The following is a 22,654-nucleotide window of genomic DNA, read 5'->3' as shown; positions in this document are numbered from 1 at the left end:
CCCTGCTGTCGCTCTATAGGCTAGCGATTGGCCCATCTCCGTGGAGAGTCCAACCCCTGGCAGCATTCACCGGCTCGCTGCTCCCAAAGAAGCAGCGCACCCCAGCTTCCCAGTTCCTGCTCAGATCACCACTCGCCAGCACTTAGGTCTACTTCTAGTGAAACCGAGGCTAGGTTTACATGGCCAAGCCCAGAGATGCAAGGAGTAGCAAGTGGCAGTGTGGGAAAGGAATGGTTACACCTCACAGCAGGCCTTCTCGAGCTCTGCCAAATTAACAGTCCTCTCCTGTCTCCTAGAGCAACGCTCACCCCAAATCCTTGCAGGACTTTACAGCCAGGGTCCAGCTTGGCTCCTAGGTGAAGGACTCAATGCTGTTTCTTTGCTCCCCAAGATATGCCAGCCCCACCCTCTGTCTGTATTCAGAAGCAGGACACCTCCCCTCCCTCCACTAAAAAGAAAAGGAGTACTTGTGGCACCTTAGAGACTAACCAATTTATTTGAGCATAAGTTAAGCTAAGCTTATGCTCAAATAAATTGGTTAGTCTCTAAGGTGCCACAAGTACTCCTTTTCTTTTTGCGAATACAGACTAACGTGGGTGTTACTCTGAAACCTCCCTCCACTGTTTGTTTCCTGTAGATTTCACAGTTTCTCATTTCCTCACTGGCTCAATATGTAAATAGGTCTCCGATGTGAGGCATACAATACACAATAGCCAAACTGCCAGGCAGGGGGAGAGGTGTCTGTTACCTCCTGGTGACCTGCCTTAAGTCCAAGACTTTAAGAACAGAATTTTCAGGCCCCTCATGCCGTAAATATTATCCATCCATCCAGTTTGCAATTACTGTAAAGACCAGTGGGCTACTGGCTCTTGGTAGAGACCTCACATGTCACCCCTGGGTGAACTATTGTGCATATATCTGATCCCTGGGAAACCCTATGCAACCCCTGTGCCCTCTGCCTGTTGGCACCAAGGGGTGCCTGGGTCACAGGCTCCATGCTGGCCAATGGGCGGGCTGGCTGACTCTGGGAATCGGGGACTGATGGAGGGTCATTGAGTGGGTCCCAGGCCAGATCCTTGCGGGACATCACAAGAGCTACTGCCAATCAGCCTCTGCATTGGCAGCTGCAGCAGAGAGGTGTCTGGACAGTGGAGCCGTGACGCTCCTCTTGCCGAGGTCCCTCACTCTCTGTACCCTTCCGCCTCACAGAGTCAGACGACCGGGATCTGAACTGCCTGCTGGCCTCCCTCGTCCAGATCCTGTCAGATCCCCATGCCCGCACCCAGTCTGGGTTCCAGAGCCTGCTGCAGAAGGAGTGGGTGGTGGCAGGGCACCCCTTCCTCCAGCGCCTCAATCTCCTCCGGGACAACGACCGCGAGGAGGTGAGTCTCTGAGCACCCGCGGCTCCGGCTTGATGCCTGGCTGCGTTGGCCAGAGCGGGGCATGCTTGAGAGCGATGGGAGTTCTACCAGTCCAGCCCCCGTGGCACCACTGTGTCGAATGTCTCCCAGCACGTGGGCTCTGCCTTTTGGCTCCGAGCACAGCTGGCCGGGAGCGTGGCTCGATGGCCATGCAAAACTGAGAGGGTTCCTTGGACTGACGGTTGCCTTCCCTCCTCCCCCGTGGGCCGGTGGGACGCCAGATTCAGAAAGCAGCTCTGATCCAATCATTCCCAGCGTCTGCCCTGCTCCCAGCCAGGGCACTTGGTGCCCTGGGCTCTGGATTTCCCTCTGCTGCCAGTCATGTCAGCATCTGTTATGGTGGGGCTGGGATCAGGGGGCTGGGTGAGGGGAGAGGCAAGGTGGGAGCAACTGGCTGTGGGGGCCGCAGTTGGGAAGGTGCGGAGATGGCTGGGTGGGGATCGGCAGTAGCTCCGGAGTCTGAACCAAACGCAAGCAACCCCTCTAGGCTTTGTCCAGCTGGATACTTGCTAGGACGCTCCTCCTTGGCTCAGGTTCCACTGCTCTGGTGGGGACCTCTGCTGGGCAGCCTGTGAATGACACTGGTACCGGCCTGTGCTGGATTACAGTGGGGGCAATTAGCCATGGGAGCGGCTGTTTGGAGCCTTTGAATCGGGATTGTTTGGCCTCTTGCTGAAAGACACGCTCTAGCTCCACCGAAAGCTAATGGGCTTCGTGGAGGAGTCGCTGGGCGACGATCTCTGGCCTATGCCATGCAGAAGTTGGCTGAGATGCTGCAAAGGGGGCAGCATTTTTCTGTTTCCTCAGGGAGTTTTCCCCCCCCCTCCCCTTATAGTCTCCGGTGTTTCTGCTTTTCCTGGACTGCGTGTGGCAGCTGCTCCAGCAGTTCCCAGCATCCTTTGAGTTCACAGAGACATACCTGGTGGCCCTCCACGACAGCAGCTACATACCCTTCTTCAGCACCTTCCTGTTTAACTGCCAGTGGGAGAGAGATCGCAGAAATCAGGTGGGTCCAGCATGGAGCCTCCCAGCTACAATGAAACACTCGGCCGCTCTGCGGTCATTGCCCCAAGCGCTATCCTACCATGGGCGGAGAAGGGGGAAATCCGGTGCTGGGGTTAATGCAAGGCCTGAGAGTGAGGACTCCTGGGTTTTATTCTCAGCTGGGAGAGTGAGGCATGGCCTAGAACAGGCAGCTGGAGAACAGGACTCCTGGGTTCTATTCCCAGCTCCTAACAGAGCAGGAGACTGGGAGACCAGACTCCTGGGTTCTTCTATTCCTGGCTCACTCCCTGACCTAAGGCGAGTCAACTCGCTTCTTTGTGCCTCAGTTTCCCCATCCATAGAACAGGGTGGGGCTCATGATTCTCTTCCACCTCTGTGACGCTCTGAGATCCTCAGTGCATAACGTTCCCCTTAAAGGGCCCGCTCCTGGCCCAGCCTCAGTGGGGTACGGAGTGCAGCCTCTCTCAGGGTCAGGGGGGCAAAGGGATAGGGATGTGCATTTGCTGTTCCTCGCGGAGACAGCTCTCACACTCTCTCTTCATCTCCCAGCACCGTGCCTCCAACCAGATCTACGCGCCCGTCAACGGCTGGCGGGAACCCCTTCCCCTGGAGATCCTGCAGAAGGGTGGCCGCCTGGTGAAGGAGACGGGGGGCCCCTACTTGCCCACCATCTGGGACTGGGCGCTGCGCTACACCACCCAGCAGAGGGCACAGTTCAGAAATCCCGCCTATGCCAGGGGCAGCAGCAGCGTTCCAAATGGCAACTCTGCCCCACTAGGGGGCGACAAGGTGAGTGCGCTGGGCTCCAAACACTGGGTGGGGTAGTAGGAGCGATTTGGGGGCAGGGAGTGTGTTGTTTGGCAGTCATGCCATGGGGCTGTAGGAGTCAGGGCAGCTGGGTTTTCTTGATGGCTGCGAGGCCTTTCTGAGCCTCAGTTTACTTTTTCTGTGTCACTAGTGGAGCTGGCAATAGAACCCAGGAGTCCTGAAGCCCAGTCCTCCCCTCTAACCCCTAGTCCACACTCTCTCCTAGGCAGGGTTCAGTAAAGTATCCTGCTGTGGCTGAAGCACCAAAACCAGGGCGGGGGGGAGGGAGAAAACGTGCTGAGTGTTACTGTCCTGGATTTCCACCCCCCCACATCCCCCTCTCTCTCTCCAGCTGGAAGCTGCCTTGTCTGGGAACGGGGCCGTGTACCTGTTTGCCAAGGGGAGCCTCTCACCGCAGACCCACCTCTTCCCCTGGAAGAATGGCTCGCTTTCCCGAAAGGGCTGGCGGTGGGCTCAGTCCTTGGAGAGCCTCAGCGAACAGGACCGGTCCTTGAGGAGCAAACCCAGCGGCTGCCCCCTGCAGCCTGAGGGGCTGCTACTCCCTGCGTCTGTGGGCCCCCTGATCCAGCTCTGGAGAAGGTGTTACCTGCGGGGGAGCCAGGAAGTTCAGGTAACGCCAGCACCAGGGACATTAGCAGACAGAGTGGCTGTGGGGTTAAGGCTGTGAGCTGGGAACTAGGAGCCACTTCCCTGCTCTACCGCAGACGCCATGTGCCTCCTGTTGCTATTGGGTAGAGCAGCATAGCCTAGCAGATAGAGCACTGGCCTGGGAGTCAGGAGACCTGGGTTCTGTTCCTGGCTCCGCCACTGACTTTATAGGTCACCTTGGGCAAGTCATCTAGTTTTTGTGCCTCCGTTCCTCTGTATAAAATGGGAATAATCCTGCCCTGCTTCCCAGGGGGTTGTGAGGATAAATCCATTAGTGGTTCCATGGGGTCAGATACTATAGTGAAGGGTGCCAGATGAAACCTGTAGATTAGTAGCAAATTACCTCTCTGTCGAATCTGGGTGCGGGGATGGGCTGAGGATGGTAATGAAGATACTCTGTGTATCCCCTGTAGGAAGTCCAGTATTAATACCCTCTTGTGCAGAGGGGTAAACTGAGGCAAAGTGAAGGTGGCACGACGAGTCAGTTGCAAGAGAACCCAGGAGTCCTGATTCCCATATTCATTTTTGTTACAGTAGCGCCTAGAGAGCGGAGCCCCGTTGTGTTAGGCGCTGTACAAACAGATAATAGAGAGGGTCCCTGCCGAACAGAGCTGGGCCCAGGCTTTTAAATCCAGGGAGGCTGCAGCTGACCTGGCTGCAGTTTCCCTGCAAAGAGCCCTGCATGGGAAACCTCTGGAAAGAGGGACCCATACATATGATGCCCTGTCACTTTCGGCTTCCTTAAAAGGATTGTGATTGGAAACAGACTTCCCTGGTTGAGCCTCCAGAGGCCCTGCCACATGCTGAGGTGCTCCCTTTCCCTGCCCGGCCTGCCTGAGGGCATCGAAACGTTTCCTGGACATTGGAGTTAGAGGAAGAACGTAGCACAGCTCTCTGGGGGGCAGAGGAACATGGCTCTGCTTTGGCCACTGGCATGGCTTAGATCTCGCTAATGATCTCAATCCACCTGAGACAGAGGCCTCAAAATCCCCGGCAGCTGCCAGGCCTGGCTGCTCCGGTGATATGTGTTTTTTAAAAAAATATATATTTTTTTAGTCTGTATGGGAAAGGCCCAGGGCTCGAACAGCTGGAGGGGCATCGCCTGAGCTGAGCGTATGGGGGGGACCGCAGGCCTGGGATAGCAGGATCTGTTCCAGGTCAGGATAGGAGGGTATTGGTGGATCTGCACCGGGCACCCAGACTGCGACAGGACGGAGGGCCATGAGCAGAGCCGCGTTACCTTCCCAGGTTGTTCCAGCCGGGGCTGACTCAGATTAGGACGCAGAGCTGTGGGGGGAGGCCATCGTGTCCCCCAAGCCCTTGCGCTATACCCGAGTCTAGCTGGGGTGCTGAGTCTCTCACTTGCCTGGTCGCCAGCCCCAGGGAGTGCAGCTTGGGAGCACCCACAGCAGCTAAGCACAGTGTAGACTCAGCCACCCCTGAACCGCCCTTACTGTCTGTGTCTCTGACTCTCCCCATCAGCGCGGCCTCTTTGCCTCCACGCTCGCTGAACTCGCAGAGGAGCTGGACCTGCTTCGAGAGCGGCTGGGCGACTGACAGGCGAGAGGACCCACTTGGGTGACTCGCCATGGCAGCAGAGAGCCCCAGCTGGGGCACCCGGAGCCCCCTCTCGCCATCCCCTTGAAGGCGAAACGCCGTGAAGACTGGACGGCATCGCGTCCCCGCTGCCATGCTGGAGATGGGAGAGTGCCCTGGGCAGAACCGGATCTGTCTGCTGGGCCAGTGGACAAACGGGGGGACTTGGAGTTGTAGGAATGGCTTCAACAGAATTTGGGCACTGCTGTCCCTCCTGATGCTGGGAGCTGCCCGTCCTTCTGTGGCTGCCGGAAAGGGAACCGGGTAACCCTGTTCATCTAAAGGGCTTGCTCCCACCCCCGCAGCTCAGGGTGATAGGTGCCCAGATAACCCTGGCTCCTCCCAAGTGCTACCTCCTCAAAATCAGGCCTGATCCGAGGGCTCCCACCTGGCCCTGAGTCGTCTGGCGAAACCCCCACCCGGTCACGCTGGGCATTTGCCCGGGATTCGGATGGTGGGATCTGGGTGGGAACCAAACAACTCCACTGTTTTCGAGCGCCACTTGGCAAAACCTACAGCATCGGATTCTGTTACTGCAGGGTTCAGGGCAGGCTCCAGTGTACTGGGTCCAACCGCTTTGCTGCTGCTCGAGCTGAGTTGCATCTCCCTCCGTTGTCTGATATTTCATGCCCCTTTAGTTTCCTCGCTCCCGCAGGGTGGCTTACTCAGCTGATGAGACTGGCTCATTCACGCTCCTCCAACTGGGTATTGATGCTGTAATGTACCTCCCCCAGAGGGGCGACATGTGGGTGGGAGGGTAGGAGAGGGTTAACCTGCCGCTGCCCATGCTGTACCCATCCTCTGGATTATCGCTGGTCTCCAGCACTGCCAGTCTGGTACGCAGCCCTGAGTTGCAGCTCGACGAAGCTCTTAACCTCCCTGCCTGGATTTCCCAAGCGAACCTTTCAAACGAGGCTTTTGAAGCGGATGGGGAGGGGAAAAGGGATTGAATCTTTCAGAAGGGGGTGGTGGGGAAAAGCAGGAGCAGGAGAACCCCATCCTCAATAGATCGCAGGGAGCCCGCACAAGCTCCCGTCTCCGGGCAGGGCTACGCTCCAAACTTGCATCGGCGGCCCGCTGTAGCGCTTCTGGTGAAGACGTTCTAAGCCGACAGGAGAGAGCTGTCCCGGCTGCCACGGGGCAGGTTAAGGTTGGTCTCACGACGTTGCTCAGGGGTGTAAAAAATCCACCCCCCCGAGCGACGTAGTTAGAGCAGCGTGTGTAATGTAGACCCGGCCTCTGGTCCAAAAGGGACTGTGGCTCCCAGAGCTGCCTTGCGGAGCCCGTGAGTCGGATGCACTTGGAGCTGTCGTGCTAGCAACGTGCTGGGGCGGGTCTTTGAGGTGGTGGGCATGTCCCAGCGACAGGTACTGCCTGTGCTACCTCCCAAACTTGCTTTCTAAGCCTCGGAGTTCAGGTCTCGACTGGAGAGTCCCCAGAGGGTGGGAATGTCAGGATCTGGAGCGTTGGGACTTTGTGGGCTGAACAGCATACCCAGCTGTGTCTCTGCCAATCGTCTGGGCAGCATGTAAGCTGCAGTTGCGCTGGCAGGCAGCTGGTAACTGCCCTTTCTTGGTGGTGTGTGTGCGTGTGTGTGTGTGTGTCCCAAGTTTGGTCCCGGGAGCCTCTGTCCTCCATTACCACCCTCAAACAATGGCAATTCCGCGCTCAGTAGTTTCTCCTACAGCGCGTTTCCAGCACAAGCTTAGGGGAGGACTGCGCAGGGGTGGGAGCCTTTCCTAGACGCCATCATGGCAGACCTAGGTCAGGCTACCACCTGATGTCTCTGAGGAGGGGATTGGTGGGTCGCAGCCAAGTCCCCATTAAACGAGCATCCGTGTCCCCCCAACTTCCTTCATCTTTCCTGCTCTGCGGCTCCCACCTTGATACATGCAGTGGAGCATGAATGGGCCTTGTTCTCACCTTTCCCAGTTCTCCTTATAACCCAGGGCTGAGGCTCCATGTATGGGAGTGGGCGAGGACAGTTTGCTTGGACTGTACCTGGCCTGGAGGCCTTCAGTTTCCAGGGTGATCCCACTGGAATCTGTCTTGAGCTTGGCAGGGAAGCAATCATCCATCCCAGTCATGGGCTGCTTCTGGCCTTAAGCCAGAGATGTTGTTGCTTTTGTATGTTAAATCCTAATTGAAAAGTGAATGCTCCGGATCGTGGGCCATGCATTTCAGGGAACCGCACTTGCTATCTGAGCTCCAGCTTTTCAGAGGCCTGAATCACAACCCTGTCACCCTCCACTCCTTCCACTTTTTAGCCAGCCTTCTTGGGCTGAGACTTTCATCTCCGAGGGGGGAGCAGGATGTGGAACCCAATCTTCTCCCTCCTCACCCTGCAGAAGTTGCATCCAGTTAGTCCATTTCACCAGCCATGCTTGGGCATTAGAATCAACAGGCGTCTTTCCATTGGCCCCAATGGACATTGGATTCAGGCCCTTGTGAGGGAGATGAAGGAAACCCTTTGATGGGAGACTTGCTGCGTCTTTCAGGTACCTACAGATGCATGACTGCCATACCCAGATGGCAACATGCTGCTTATTGTCAGTGTTTATGGACACTGGGGTTTGCACAGTTCCTGTATCTACTTCTTTTCCGCCCTGAGATTTGAGTGCCTACTTTGTATATCTGTCTAACACCAATGAGGAATAACAAAGATTATTTTTATTGGCATTTGTAATATAATCTCTCAGGACGATATTAGATGTTTGTTTTTGTTACAAAATTTATATTTTATATTAAAAAAAAAAAAGCTCTGGTTATAACATTAGTAACCCCCAGGAAATGGGTTATTGTATAAGCTAAAGTATTAGACAAAACTGGACGATACATTTTTGTGTGTGTGTGTGTTTCTTTCACACCCACACACAGCGGCATTGGAAGCCGCCAAATTCCAGGGTGGATTAGAACAGTCTGAGGGGTAGGGCTACCCTGCAATCCAAGGAAGCATTGCAGCGTGGGTAGACATGCTGGCATGGCTAAGAGTAGCAGTGTAGATGTGGGGGCACTGGTGTCAGTGGGGGCTTTACGGGGACCCTGGGTAAGTATGTGTGGTGGCGCGGGCTAGCAATGCATCTGCTTGGCAATTCTGAGCCATGCTAGTGCAGATAAAGCTAGCATGGGTAGACATACCTGCCCAGTAATCACACCTAGGATTGCAGGATAGACCGGCCCATGCTGCAGCTGTTACAGCAGAGGGTCTAGTCCAGCTGTGAGCTTAGGAAATTGGTACTGTTCTCTGCGAAAGTGTGGAATTGTTGGTGTAAGAGTCCTAGAACTTTAGGGCTGGGAAAAGAACCAGGACTGTCAGCTGATGAGTATGAACAAAGTACTTCCTCCAGAACAGCCTCATTTCTTTTTAAGTGCAAGGTTTCAAGACCGCGAGGGCCTGGACTTCCCTTGGAAGACTCCTTTGTGATTCTTTTTCCTGCTGGTTACTACTTGGGGGGGTTGGTGGTGGTGGTGGTGTGGTGTTTTTTTTGTTTTTGTTTTTGTTTTTTTTTTTAAATCCTTAGTGCTAATAGCACATACATAGAAGTATTTTGGAGACCAGAACATTAGGGTAACTCTGTGCAGATCACACATTCCCCGTGACATGAGGCATGAGTTAAGTGGAAATCCAAATAAGGGCATTTTTTTTTCTATTCTGTATATTTTTTGTAGTGACATTTCTATTTAAGAACTCATTAAAGTGCAGTATTTTTAAATGCAGAGTGGCTGACTGTGAGTTGAATGGTATGCTCTAGTTAAACTAACAGTTGGCGGGGGGCTAGATGCTGGAATCATGGGGTGACATTCTCTAGCCTGTGTTCTGCAGGAGGCCAGACTAGATTATCCTAATGGGTCCTTGTGCTTTTAAAATGTATGAACCTAGGAGTTTTCTTCTCATATAAAAGCTAGTGCTTATATGATGTTTCATAGCAGTGGATCTCAAAGCATTTTACAAAGGAGGTCAGTACCACTATCCCTATTTTACAGATGGGGGGAAACTGAGGCACAGTGGGGCAGTGACTTGCCTACGGTCACATAACAAGCTCATGGGAGAACCAGGAATAGAACCCAGGTTTCGTGAGTCCGTGTTCAGGGCTCTCTCTCAGCTCACTCTCCTGGCTGTAAACTGGGAAGCAGGATCGTTCAGGTGACAGGCTGCTGACCTGCGAGGCAGGAGAGCTAGGGCCTATTTGTACCTCTGCCAATGACTTTGTGCAAGATACTTCACTTCCCCCATATGTAAGTTAGGAATAATGTTAAGAAGGTCACTATGGGAGGTAACGGTTTCCCATTAGTGCTTTGCAAAGAGCACGAAGATCCTTCCCCTACAAGGCTGGATACCCTAGAGGACTAAGGACTTGCTCCATAACGAAGGTGCAGAAAGGGCAGTGAGGGCCCCCGTTAGGCTTAGCAGGACAATAAAGCATCATGGAGTAGCTGACTCTGCCCGCTGCTTGTCCCCCTAATATCAGAGCTGCTGGCATCGATTATGGGGGCCTGGGTGTCTTTCTCCCTGACCCCGGTCGGAGGGGGATGAAACCCCCTCTTGCTGGGTTTTTAATTTTTCTCTTGTCTCTCCGGTTGGGGAACAGGGGTCCTCAGAGGCCCAAACAACTGCCCCCCCAGCACCACTGACCATAGGCTGAGCAACCCTGTGCCTCCAGGGGGAACAGGGACCCCTGTCAAGCAGCCACTCATTCCCCCCCCCCCACCCCCCAGCAATGGGGGTGCCCTGCAGGGAGGGGGCATCCACTGCACTGGGTACAGGGGCCTGTGAATTTGCTAGGGGGAGTTTATGTCATGATATGTCACCACAAAGGTGTGAGATCAAAGGGGAACGAGCTCTGAACCCCTGGGGGCCAAGAGAGGGGATGAATTACACATTGGGGGAAATAGGGCCCAAGATCGCCACTTCCGCCCATAGGCAACATGGCCACGCGTGCGTCCAAATCGACTTCCGCCCTTAGCCGCCATGGCTCCTTCCATGCACGGCCACTTCCGGCCTCACCCAAGATGGCCGCTGCCTGCACCGCCCCTTTTCAGCCGCGGTGGCCGGAAGTGGGGGGTGTGAAAGGGCGGAAGTCGGAGGTCGCCCGCCTGGCCGAGGGGCGGCGGGAGCGCGTTCGAGATGGCGGCGGGGCCCATCTCCGAGAGGAACCAGGGTAAATGGCGGCGGCTTCGAACCCCCTTGTCCCCGCTCACGAGGGGCTGGGGCCCGATCCCCCTCTAGCCGGCGGGGCTGGGTCCCAGCTTGGGGGTCCTGAGCCTCCCCCAAAAAGCTGAGGGGGGGCAGGGCTGGGTCCCAGCTTGGGGGTCCTGAGCCTCCCCCCAAAAGCTGAGGGCCGGGCGGGGCTGGGTCCCAGCTTGGGGGTCCTGAGCCTCCCCCCAAAAGCTATGGGGGGGGGCTGGGTCCTAGCTTGGGGGGCCCCGAGCCTTCCCCCCCAAAAGATGGTGGTGGGGGTTGCCGTAGGGGCCTAGATTGGGGGGCCCGAGCCTCCCCCCCAAAAGCTGGGACGGGGGGGGCTAGATTCAGTCTCCCTGCTGTGCATCTGATTTCAGTCAATTCATTTTGGGCGTCTGGGGGGAGCTGTGGGACCCATAAAGGGAAGGCTCCCAGGGTGCAGGACTGGCACTCAGGACTCCTGGGTTCTGTTCCTGGCTCTGTTACTGGCGCACACTGCAGCCCTGGGCAAATTGTTTCCCCTCTTTCTGCCTCAGTTTCCTCCATACAATAGGTGTCATAACAGCAATTCTCTATCGGGGGCTTGTGAGGGTTAGTCTAAGAAGAGGTGTGCAGTGCTTTGTGTGGAAAGCCCTTCGGCGGCACAGAGGCCTCATATCGCCAGGGACTGCTCTGGTGTTTGGTATAGACAGCGGCAGACTTGGTTGGAAATGCAATAAAATAACAGATTTCCTAGTTCAAAATAGGAACCAGCATTCAGCGGGGTAACTGACATTCATGTTTCAGGGCTTGGGCTGCGGACGGCAGTGGTCAGCCAGGGGTTCTACATCAGTTTGATCTGAGGTATCGACTTTGTGTTGCCTTGGCAATGAGTGGGGGACAACTGGCTGCGACATCATCAGATATGGTGTGAGGGTGACACAGTACAAGCGTGTGGTTTAAGGGGAGTCACTTCCTAGTAGTACAAGGGGAGGCAGCGCGGCCTGGTGGCTAGAGCCCTGGACTGGCCCTCGGAACACCTGGGGTTCTATTCTTGGCTCTGTTGGTTGACCTTGGGCTTGCCTTCTCAGTGCCTCAGTTTCCCCGTCTGTATAATGTAAAGCACTGTGAGAGCTACTGAAGGAAAGTGCTAGATAAGAGTTAGGGATTATCACCTCTTTGGAGCATGTCTTCATTGTAAACAATGTTCTTAATCATTTAACATTGGTTTATTAGATGTCAATATACTTACTCCAGAGACGTATGTTTCATTAAGGGTCCAGTCTTGAGCTGTTTAAGTCAAGGAAAGTTTTGTTTTTGACTTCATGGACCTGAGCTCAAACCCATGGGGATCCAGAGCTGATCTGTCTGTGGGAGAGTTCTTAACTCATCTGAAATGTTCAAGAGATTGCTCTTCAGATCCACATAACCAATCACCATCTCCTCTCCCCCCTCAAGATGCTACGGTTTATGTCGGTGGCCTGGATGAGAAGGTCAGCGAGCCGCTGTTATGGGAGCTCTTTCTGCAGGCAGGACCAGTGGTCAATACCCACATGCCCAAAGATCGAGTCACTGGTCAACATCAAGGTGAGATATTGACTGGTCCCTTCAAAGACATGTCTCTGAACGAGTGACCTGTGAATGCGTTATTTTGCAGGCAGACATATGTACTCTCTGCCAGTATGGAAAGGGTTAAAAATCCCATTTCTAGTCATTTTACATGTCACTTGTAACAATAGTCCCTGTAAAATGTTCAGACAGAACTGAGACAATTAGCTGTGTTGTGGCAGCGTGGAGGAGCCCCAGTTGTGGATCAGAACACCATGGTGCCAGGTCTGTACAAACACTGACCAGACAGGCCCTTCCCCATAGGTTTTATAATCAAAGTAATTCTCCTGGGTTTCAGTTTACCTTGTGTGTATGTTGCCATTTGTTCTAAGATGAAAGACCTACCACATCTCATTCTGTACATTGTCTCACCCCACTTGTTACTTTAAAGAGTAAAAGCGTGTCTCTGCACCAAGATGCACCATTACTTTTAAAACCAATTGAGACTTAGGCCTTGTCCACACAAGGCCGGGCCCGGGCAGCTATACTGGCAAATGTTCCCAAGGGGCAGACAGTGTACACCAGTAAAAGAGTTCTGTAGCGTATACTGACAGGTTTCAGAGTAGCAGCTGTGTTCGTCCGTATTCACAAAAAGAACAGGAGGACTTGTGGCACCTTAGAGACTAACCAGTTTATTTGAGCATAAGCTTTCGTGAGCTATAGCACTGAATGCATCCGATGAAGTGAGCTGTAGCTCACGAAAGCTTATGCTCAGATAAATTGGTTAGTCTCTAAGGTGCCACAAGTACTCCTTTTCTTATAGCTTATACTGTATAAGCTGTAGCAGCAAAAGAACTGACTTGTTGGTATAACTGCGTTTACACGTGGGCCTCTGTTGACACAGCTATGCCATTTAGGGGTGTGATTATTTCACACTCCTAACCAACATAGCAATGCTGGAAAACTTCTGAAGTGTAGATCAGATCTTAGTGAAACTGGTACAGATTCCTCTTTGGATACTCATAGCTGTTTAAATCTAGGTTAGCTTGCAGATGTGAATTACAGGTGCAAGCTAAATTGATAAGCCAGGTTCAACTTGATGAGTGTGTCCACATACAAAGCTGCACCAATTTAAATAAATCAGGTTTGAAATCGCACCTTTAGACTGGTCTAACTTTGTGTCTAGACCAGGCTTTAGAAGCAGAGTGGGAGAGAAATCAATAGCTGCAGATGAGGGAGGAAGACAGTTTGAAATGAGATGGAGTGGAGAAGGTGGAGACATAGAATGAGGTGGTTCTGGATGCTAGATGATTCAGTGAGAGTTCTCCTGTCTGTAGGGGGGCAGTTAGCCTCCTCAGTTGTTCCAGCCAGTTCTGGATAAGCAAGGAGGAGAGAGATTATTTCAGGAGAGCTGCAGAGGAGAAGATTCTTGCATCAACAGTGGAGAAATGATGGAGCCCTGAGATCAACCAGGGGGATGGTGTGGGTGGCACAGAGAGATTATGGAGTGTATCTGGCTATAAAGGGCTCTGTTGGGGTACGTGTTGCAGGTTATGGGTTCGTGGAATTCCTCAGCGAGGAAGATGCTGACTACGCCATTAAAATCATGAACATGATCAAGCTGTATGGGAAGCCGATCCGTGTGAACAAGGCCTCGGCCCACAACAAGAACCTGGACGTGGGCGCCAACATCTTCATCGGCAACTTGGACCCGGAGATCGACGAGAAACTGCTGTACGACACCTTCAGCGCCTTCGGGGTCATCCTGCAGACCCCCAAGATCATGCGGGACCCTGACACGGGGAACTCCAAGGGCTACGCCTTCATCAACTTCGCCAGCTTCGACGCCTCCGACGCCGCCATTGAGGCCATGAACGGACAGTACCTGTGCAACCGTCCTATCACCGTCTCTTACGCCTTCAAGAAGGATTCCAAAGGCGAGCGGCACGGCTCTGCCGCGGAGCGGCTGCTGGCTGCCCAGAACCCCCTCTCTCAGGCAGACCGGCCCCATCAGCTTTTTGCAGACGCCCCTCCTCCTCCATCGGTGCCAACTCCTGTCGTCACGTCCTTGGGGCCGGGCGTCAACCCTCCAGGTGAGCACATGCTGTGTGGTGCTTTTTGTGCTTGCGGGGAACTCTGGCTGCAAGTTTCCATAGGCTAGAGGGACCCTTCAGCTATGACATGGCTGCGGAGCATTGCTAGGGGGTGCTGTGCTGCAGAGGGTGGTGCGGTGAATCACTAAGGGGCACTCTTCCCTCTAGTTCAGGGGTGGGCAAACAGCGGCCCAGGGGCCGCATCTGACCCTCCAGACGTTTTAATCCGGCCCTCGAGCTCCTGCCAGGGAGTGGGGTCCCGGGCTTGCCCCGCTCCATGCGGCTCCCGGAAGCAGCAGTATGTCCCCCCTCCGGCTTCTATGTGTAGGGGCAGCCAGGGGGCTCCGTACACTGCCCTTGCCCCAAGCGTTGCCCCCACATCTCCCATTGGCCAGGAATTGCGGCCAATGGGAACTGTGGGGTGGCGCCTGTGGACAGGGCAGCGCACAGAGCCGCCTGGTCGTGCCTCCACACCCCAGCCCCCAATTTTGTGAGCATTCATGGCCTGCCATACAATTTCCATTCCCAGATATGGCCCTTGGGCTAAGAAGTTTCCCACCTCTGCTCTAGTTGGTGCTTGAACCAGTGCCGTAGTGCATTGCTAAGGGGCGCTGGGCTGCCGAGAGCGGTGTGGATGACTCACTAGAGGGCGCTCTGATCTGGATCATGGCTGAAGCCTGGATTCAGAGCTGAACTGCGTGGCTGCAAACTCCGCTGCTCTATCGTGAACCCTGGTTCCTTCGGGTGCTTGCAAACTGCTTGCAGTTTTCCCCATCACGCTCAGGGGTAAAGTTGGCCATTAGTCCCCAGTGCAGTCGGCCATGTGTTCTGCTCTCAGACCTACCCAAGAGGTCTGCAGGTAGCTGGCGTGACCTCAGTCACCTGGAACCTGGGGAATGGAGTCAGGACTCCCTGGTCCTGTTCCTGTCTGCCACTGACTGGCTGTGTGAGTTCAGGCAAGTTGCTTAATCCCTGTGCCGCACTTTTGTCTCTGTAAAGTGGGGGTATGACCCTCAACTCAGGGCACTGCGGGGTTATATTGAGACCGTTGGGTGAGATGCTCTGTAGAAGATTACTGGCTTTGTGTGCTGGCTGAAATCATTGAGGCCTTCGGGCGATCTGTGGCGCTCCTGGTTTGGCAGAGACCACATGGGCTATAACGAAGCAGACGAGATGCTACGGGTGATGCAGGCTCTCCAGCAGCAGGCAGAGCTCGCTGGCACTTGCTCGCACTAGCAGGCGGACATGTGGCTGCTGCCGAGGCCAGTTCATTCTGACTCCTCGCTGTGGTTTGTTGATGCTGACCCAGGTGATCAAGTTTTTTCTCACTGACTCATCTTTCTTTTCAGGCATTCCACCCCCAGGATCGTTTCCCCCACCAGTGCCGCCACCTGGAGCAATGCCCCCAGGAATGCCTCCTGCCATGCCACCTCCACCCATGCCACCAGGTGCAGGTGCCCCGGGTCCTCCTTCAGGGGGCACTCCCAGTGGAGGGCACCCTCCTCACCCACATCCTTTCCCACCTGGGGGGATGCATCATCCAGGTAGGTATCAGAGAGTCAGTGTGGCCTAGTGCACAGAGAACTGGACTGGACTTGGGAAACCTGGGGGTTCTATTCCTGGCCTGGTGGGTGATGTTGGGCAAGTCACGGCCCCTCTCTGTGCCTCAGTTTCCCTACCTGTAAAATTGGCTGAGCTTTGCAAAGTGCTTTGAGATTTACTGATTAAATGCAAGGAAAGAGCTGGGGACTTTCAGGCTTTCTCTGCGATCTGCTCTTCTGAATGCCTTGTTCTAGAGTGCGGACCAAACGGACGTTTAAACCAGGGTGAAGTGATTTAAACCAAGGTGATTTATCATGGATCGTTGTTTTTAAATCACTAGAGAGAGAGATTTAATTTATTGACTTAAATCGAGTTGAGGCTTTGTAAATTTAATTTGAAAATGTATGCAGTTGCAACTTTACATTCAAATCTGTGGCCTGAATTATAAATGCTATTTTTTATGCCGTTCCTGCTAAGGGTGAATCTTACAAAACACCCTCCCCGCAGCCCCCAAACGTTAAAAATTCAGGCTCCGGTCCTGCAAGCGCTTAAGCAGGTGTGTACCTTTCCTCCCTGGAATAGTTTTAAAGTTCTGCACATGCTCAAGTGTTTGCAGGATGGGGGCTAAAATGGTATTTTTTGTTTTTTAAAAAAACCTGGAGTGGCATAAAATCTGTGTCACTTCAGAACAAAACTGCTTCGGTGTTCGGACTGAAAAGTGAACGTGGCTGTTTCTGCGCTGCAGAGTCTATGCCGGCATAGCCGCTAGTGTAGACGGCAGCACACACCAACAGAAGTTTTTCTGGTGGGAGGTGGTGGTCCAACCCCTGCATGAGGTTAGTTAAGCCAACAGGACTCCTCTCCTATGGACACAGCTGCATCTACACTAGGGCTGTGTCTGCATAGCTGTGCCACTGCGGGGGTGGCTTTTCCCCACTATGACCAACAGAGCTATGGCGGTGTGAGGTTTTTAAGGGTATGTCTGCACTAGAAAGGCTGCGGTGGCTCAACTGCTTACTACAGAGACGGATGGCGATCTCCTGCCGCTGTAGTAAATCCACATCCCCGAGAGGCGGGAGCTTGGTTGGCGGAAGAATTCTTCTGTCTACCTAGCACTGTCTACACCGGCTTAGCTGCTGCTCTCAGGGTGTGAACCCCTTCCATCGCCGTAGCGTCTACACTGCAGCAGCCCACCTGTAGCCTATCTAGTGTAGACACATCCAAAGTGACTGTAACTTTTTTTATTTGCCCATTCCAAAATATTCAGAAAGAGCCTGACATTAGGCTCCGTAAGCCCGTATTTAAGCACCTTTGGGTGGGAGTTTTGTAAAGCACCTACAAGATTTAGGAGCATAAGCCCCAGATGGGGGAGTGCAGCCTGGTCAAAGCCTTTCAGCTTTTTCCAATTTGGGGAAGTTCAGTGTATGGGAAGGTGGCAGGGGTTGCAGACCCAGCGTGGGCTATTTGTTTATCAATCTTGTGTGAGAGTTCGTGGCGTTCTTGCAATAAGGGCGTGAATGAGGCTCTGGACTTGTCTTCTGCAGCATAGATGAAGATTGAAGTGTGCAGCTTCTTAGCAGGCAAACGAATCTCCATGTAAAATCTGAAATTCTGGTAAAGGAACAAATACAGAACTTTCCCTTTACCAATATAAGGCTATAAAATGGGAGGGAATCAAAGAACTAGCAACATGCAAGCTAAAAAAAACCTCTGATTTTAAACAGAAATCTTTTTAAAATCATGATTTTTTTTTTAATCCTCCCTGCTCTAAACCAGAGGTGGGCAAACTATGGCCCGCGGGCCACGTCCGGCCCAGCCCTTGAGCTCCCGGCCGGGGAGGCTAGGCCCCGGCCCCTCCCCCGCTGACGTCCTCCCTGCAGCCTGAGCGCACTCTTGCCGGGCAGCGCGGCTGGCTCCGGCATGGTAAAGGGGCGGGAAGCGGAGGGTTCCGGGGCTGCAGTCGGGACAGGGAGCAGGGGGCGGTTGGGTGGGTCGGGAGTTCTGTGGGGGGCAGTCAGGGGATGGGGAACAAGGGTTGGATAGGCATGGGAGTCCCAGGGGGCCTGTCAGGAGTTGGGTCTGTGGATAGAGGTTGGGGCAGTCAGGGGACAGGGAGAAGTGGGGGTTGGATAGGGGGTGGGGTCCCGGGGGGCAGTTATGGGCAGGGGCAGTCAGGGGACAAGGAGTGGGGGGAGGGGGGTTGGAAGGGTCAGGGATTCTGAGGGGGGCGGGAAGTGGGATGGGGAAGATAGGGGGCGGGGGAGAAGCTGTTTGGGGAGTCACAGCCTTCCCTACCTGGCCCTCCATATAGTTTTACAACCCCGATGTGGCCCTTGGGCCAAAACGTTTGCCCACCCCCGCTCTAAACTGTGAACCCAGCTCTGTCTGTTAGGAAGTCACCTCTCCCCCTTATGTCTGATTAGGAGGCTTTGTATAATTGCAGATTTGGCTGTGTTAGTGACAGATGGCTGTGGTCTCCTATTACACACTGGCTTTCAGTGCTTTAAAGTAGACGGTTACATACAGCAGTGAAAGGCCCATCACGTTCGGTGCCTGGCCTTAGATCACATGCATGATTAACAACACCAAGTTTCTTGGTTGTGTCACGGCGTCCCCGGGCGATGCTCTGGAACTGCTCCTACGAAGCCAGGCAGGACCCTGGGGAAGTCTCCTCTCTGAGAGCAGACTCTCTGCAGGGCAAACAGCTCACATGGCTTCCACCTTCCTGGGTCTGACCTCGGAGCATTCAGTGTCCTCTGACCCTCCGTGCGCTTCCCACAGTGGCAGGTTTCAGAGTAACAGCCGTGTTAGTCTGTATTCGCAAAAAGAAAAGGAGGACTTGTGGCACCTTAGAGACAAACCAATTTATTTGAGCATGAGCTTTCGTGAGCTACAGCTCACTTCATCGGATGCATCTGATGAAGTGAGCTGTAGCTCACGAAAGCTCATGCTCAAATAAATTGGTTAGTCTCTAAGGTGCCACAAGTACTCCTTTTCTTTTTCCCACAGTGAGTCCGCCCAGGCGGGGTCCTGGGGAAGCTAGAGGGCCCTGCCCCCCTACTTCGCAGTCAGACGTGACTCTCAGCCAGCCACTAAAACAGAGGTTTATTAGACGACAGGAACATGGTCTAAAACAGAGCTTGTAGGTACAGAGAACAGGACCCCTCAGACGGGTCCATTTTGGGGGGCAGTGAGCCAGACAACCACATCTGCCCTTCACTCCTCGTCCCCAGCCAGCCCAAACTGACTCACCCTCCAGCCCCTCCTCCTCTGGGCTTTGTCCCTTTCCCAGGCCAGGAGGTCACCTGATTCCTTTTTTCTACAGCCCTTTAGCTCTCACCTTGCAGTGGGGTAGGGTCTAGGCCATCAGTTGCCAGGGGACAGAGTGTTGGCCATTGATGTACACTGGCCCTGTGCTCTGCAACAATTACACCCCCTTATCCCACCACCTAGAGACTTAGGAAATGCCTAGGGGAAACTCAGGCATCCCTACAGTATTCAGAGGAAACATTAAGAACGGTCCCACTTTGTCGCAGGTTGGCACTGAAGGGCTCTTTAAATTAGTGGAGAAAGGCAGACCGGGAACCAATGGCTGGCAGCTAGAGCCCGATGCGTTCAGACTGGAAATAAGATGTTACCAGGGAGTTTAACTGCTGGAGCAAACTCCCAAGGGAAGTGGTGGATTGTCTGTCTGTCGAAGTCTCTAAATCCAGAGTGGAGGCCCCTCTGGAGATATGTTAGCCAAACACAAGGCTCTGGTTCACTACAGGGCTAGCTGTGAAATTCTCTGGCCTGGGCTATGCAGAAGGTCAGACTAGGTGATCTAATGGGCCTTTCTGGCCTTGAATTCTCTGGTACAATCCTCCCACCTGCTGGAATTCGAGTTGCTCTAGTGGCCAGTAAAACTGCTATTGGGACCAGTCACGTCCCCCAAGCCCTGGTTGTCTCAAGGTCGCTGGGATCCTGGAGTCCTTCCAGCAGCTCATGTGGTCAGTGGGCTCGGCAGAACTTAGTTTCTAATCAGCTGCTTTGAATGTCTGAGGGGATCTAAAGAATGTCTTGTGCTTTTCCCTAGGGATGCCGCCCATGCAGGTGCATCACGGACCACCCGGGATGGGACAGCATCATCATCCAGGGCCACCAGGGTCAGGAGGCCAGCCGCCTCCCCGACCGCCCCACGGCATGCCCCACCCCGGACCACCCCCAATGGGCATGCCGCCCAGAGGGCCCCATTTCGGGTCACCCATGGGTAAGTGGGAACCTGCAAGATGGGGTGTTGATATGCCAGAGTGAGAGTGGGCACTATCAGGAGTGAAGGGCCTAATACCAGCCCAGGCCTGTGGCATCCATTTGCTAGTTCAGATGGGCGGTGGGAAGAGGAAGACTGAGGTCTGAAATGGTGGCTGGTTACGTCACAGCCTTGGAGGTCAGCCCTATGCTCGGAGCGAGATCTCTGGCTGGGAGCTGTTGAGAAGGGGGAACCGCGAGCAGTTTCCTCTGCCTCGTGATGCTGCGTGGCTCTGCGGGTGGATCAGGGGCCTGGGAGTGAGGACTCCTGAGTTCAATTCTTGGCTTTGCCGCTGCCTCGCTGTGTGAACTTGGCCGTGTCCCATGTCATCTGCCTGCCTTTCCCAGCCATCGAGTGGGGATGTTTCCTTTGAGATCCTTGGCTGAAAGGCGCCTGGGGCAGGTGACTAAGGGCTTCCTTGCCTGCTTCCCAGCTAGGAAGGGATTGAGCGATAAAGTGCCTCTTCTCTGATCCTGCTGGTGGAGCGGGAGGGTGGGGGCTCATGTCCCTTCTGCCTCGAGCCCTGCTGCAAGGAATCAGACGGGGAGGCAGGGCCTCAGGTAACTGGCATCCTGGTACAGCAGTTACTTTGCCCAGAGCTGCGTCATTTCAGTGACCAGTTCGCTTCGCTGAGACCAGACTCCTGCCTGAGGTGTGGGGAGGGCCCCGCGGATGAGAGACGCCTGTAGGGCTGTGCCCAGCTCGACATCCCTCCAGAGGCCCCGGCCAAGAGTTCCAGCTCTGAACAGCCTCTTGACTTCGAAATCAATTTGTGGCTTGTGGTACCTGAAAAATCTTGTGCAAGAGGCTCGTGCAGCTGGGCCCTGGATTGGAGCTGCCACCTTTACTTCCTTCAGCTAGAGTTTAATGTCGCTACGCTCTGTCCTTGCAGGTCACCCGGGCCCCATGCCCCACCACGGCATGCGTGGGCCGCCTCCATTGATGCCTCCCCATGGTTACAGTGGCCCTCCCCGCCCACCGCCCTATGGCTACCAGCGGGTCCCTCTGCCGCCTCGTCCTGCCCAGAGGCCCCCCGTGCCACCTCGTGGGCCTTTGAGGGGACCCCTTCCATAAACGCAGCCGCATCAGGACCCGGCCAGCAGAAGAACCTTCCTACTGCGAATTCCTCTCTCTCCTACCTTGGATTTTGGTTTCTTTTTGGACTAACGTTCCTGAGAACAGGAAGCGTGATCGGAGCCGTCAGTGTCTCGTTGCCCCTGTAAAAACCCTGCTATTCCCTTTAACAGTGTTACTTTTAGTTTTCCTCTCCCTGCTCTTGTCTCCATCATTTCGAGAAGATAACTTGATTTTAATGAATTTTTTTTCTATGTGAACTGACTGAGGTTGGCCGTTTTCAAATAAACACCTTGGGCGTTGCCCTCTGAGGCTGGTATGATTTTTTATCTTTACATTCCACAGCCTACCAGCCCCTGCGCCACATCTTGAGGAGTCCATAGGGCCTGCTGTTCTTTGGATCCCGGCAGCGTGTATCATTGGATCCTCACGCAAACATTTATTTACATGCTAGAATCCTGTTTCTGCATCATTGTTCCTTCAGGGGGCTGTTGATCGTGAAGGTAAAGGGCTGGCAGCACTGGCATAATGCAGCCATGCCTGCAGGCATCCTCTGTGCTTCTTGGCCAAGACGTCTCAAAGTTATGCCAGTATTAGGTACCACGTACAGCTCTATGAACATACCTCCTAACCAGCCAGCCCACTGCCTCTTCCTTAAGAATGTAAGAACAGCCATGCTGGCTGACAACAATGGTCCGTCTAACCCAGTATCCTGTCTTTGGACAGTGGCTAGTGCCAGATGCTTCGGAGGGAGTGAACAGAACAGGGCAATTTATCAACTGATCCATCCCCTGTCCTCCAGTCCCAGCTTCTGGCAGTTGGAGGTTTAGGGACACCCAGAGCGTGGGGTTGCACTCTCACTTAAATGAGTCCAGCTTGGTTAAGCGAAGGCAAAGGAGGAGAGGAATTATTTAGGGTGATAGAAAGGGTAGTAATGAGAGCTGGTTGGGAACTGGAATTTCCATTCCACGAGGAGTTCTGACATTTTGAAACAAAAAATCATTCCAGTTGGGAACGAAAAGCCAAAATGTCTCATGAAATGAAAATTTCAAGAAATTTTGATTCAGTCCCATCAAATGTCTTGCTAGGGTGCAAGTGTGTTGTTTTCTTACTTTTATATTAAAATATTTCAGTATAATGTTAAATGAGACAGATCTAGATAAAGTTAATACAGTAGAAAACTCTGTAACCAAAATTAATCAAAACACTGTCCAAAAAAACCCACTCTGTTTTTCCCATCAAAAAACGGTTGAAATCAGTATGTTCCCCTGAAACATTTAGACGAAACTCTGGTGTTTTTCCAAAGGAAAGCTGTTCCTTCTACATTTTTTGGTCAACTCTTGTTCTAACCAGCCATGGAACCTTAGGCTGAAGGTTAAGATTCTGGCCTTGCTCCAATCTAGAGTGTACAGAGTACCTGAGTCGATATGCTTCAGGGAACGATTCTCTGTCA

The 22,654-nt window shown here is 53.7% G+C and overlaps 2 protein-coding genes across 6 annotated transcripts in view; both read left to right on the top strand.

Annotated features, from left to right (window-relative positions):
• The window catches only part of MTMR11 (myotubularin related protein 11), a 29,616-nt gene extending 20,405 nt beyond the window's left edge, over positions 1-9,211 (top strand). For all 5 annotated transcript variants that reach the window (XM_037883052.1, XM_043535538.1, XM_037883051.2 and 2 more), the window contains exons 13-17: positions 1,210-1,382; positions 2,257-2,427; positions 2,976-3,215; positions 3,586-3,864; positions 5,385-9,211. In XM_037883052.1, coding sequence (XP_037738980.1) covers positions 1,210-1,382; positions 2,257-2,427; positions 2,976-3,215; positions 3,586-3,864; positions 5,385-5,459 — 938 coding nt within the window. In that variant the 3' untranslated portion in view covers positions 5,460-9,211. The remainder of the gene's footprint in view (positions 1-1,209; positions 1,383-2,256; positions 2,428-2,975; positions 3,216-3,585; positions 3,865-5,384) is intronic.
• A 1,278-nt stretch (positions 9,212-10,489) lies between these two features.
• SF3B4 (splicing factor 3b subunit 4) lies at positions 10,490-21,512 on the top strand. The gene is made up of 6 exons (XM_037883155.2): positions 10,490-10,657; positions 12,115-12,243; positions 13,755-14,297; positions 15,647-15,841; positions 19,915-20,088; positions 21,020-21,512. The coding sequence occupies exons 1-6, from the start codon at positions 10,624-10,626 to the stop codon at positions 21,199-21,201; spliced, it is 1,257 nt and encodes a 418-aa protein (XP_037739083.1). The 5' UTR covers positions 10,490-10,623; the 3' UTR covers positions 21,202-21,512.
• The last annotated feature ends 1,142 nt before the right edge of the window (positions 21,513-22,654 follow it).

The sequence above is a fragment of the Chelonia mydas genome, chromosome 24 (assembly GCF_015237465.2).
Source record: "Chelonia mydas isolate rCheMyd1 chromosome 24, rCheMyd1.pri.v2, whole genome shotgun sequence".
NCBI lineage: Eukaryota > Metazoa > Chordata > Testudines > Cheloniidae > Chelonia > Chelonia mydas.
Note: the sequence above shows the minus strand (reverse complement) of the source record. Positions and strands in the feature narration are given on the sequence as shown.

Bases quoted from the DNA above. Each gene is read 5' to 3' on its own strand.
- SF3B4 (XM_037883155.2), top strand. From the start codon at position 10,624: ATGGCGGCGGGGCCCATCTCCGAGAGGAACCAGG. The intron at 12,244-13,754 runs GTGAGATATTGA...TACGTGTTGCAG, and splicing joins AGTCACTGGTCAACATCAAG to GTTATGGGTTCGTGGAATTC. The intron at 15,842-19,914 runs GTAGGTATCAGA...GCTTTTCCCTAG, and splicing joins TGGGGGGATGCATCATCCAG to GGATGCCGCCCATGCAGGTG.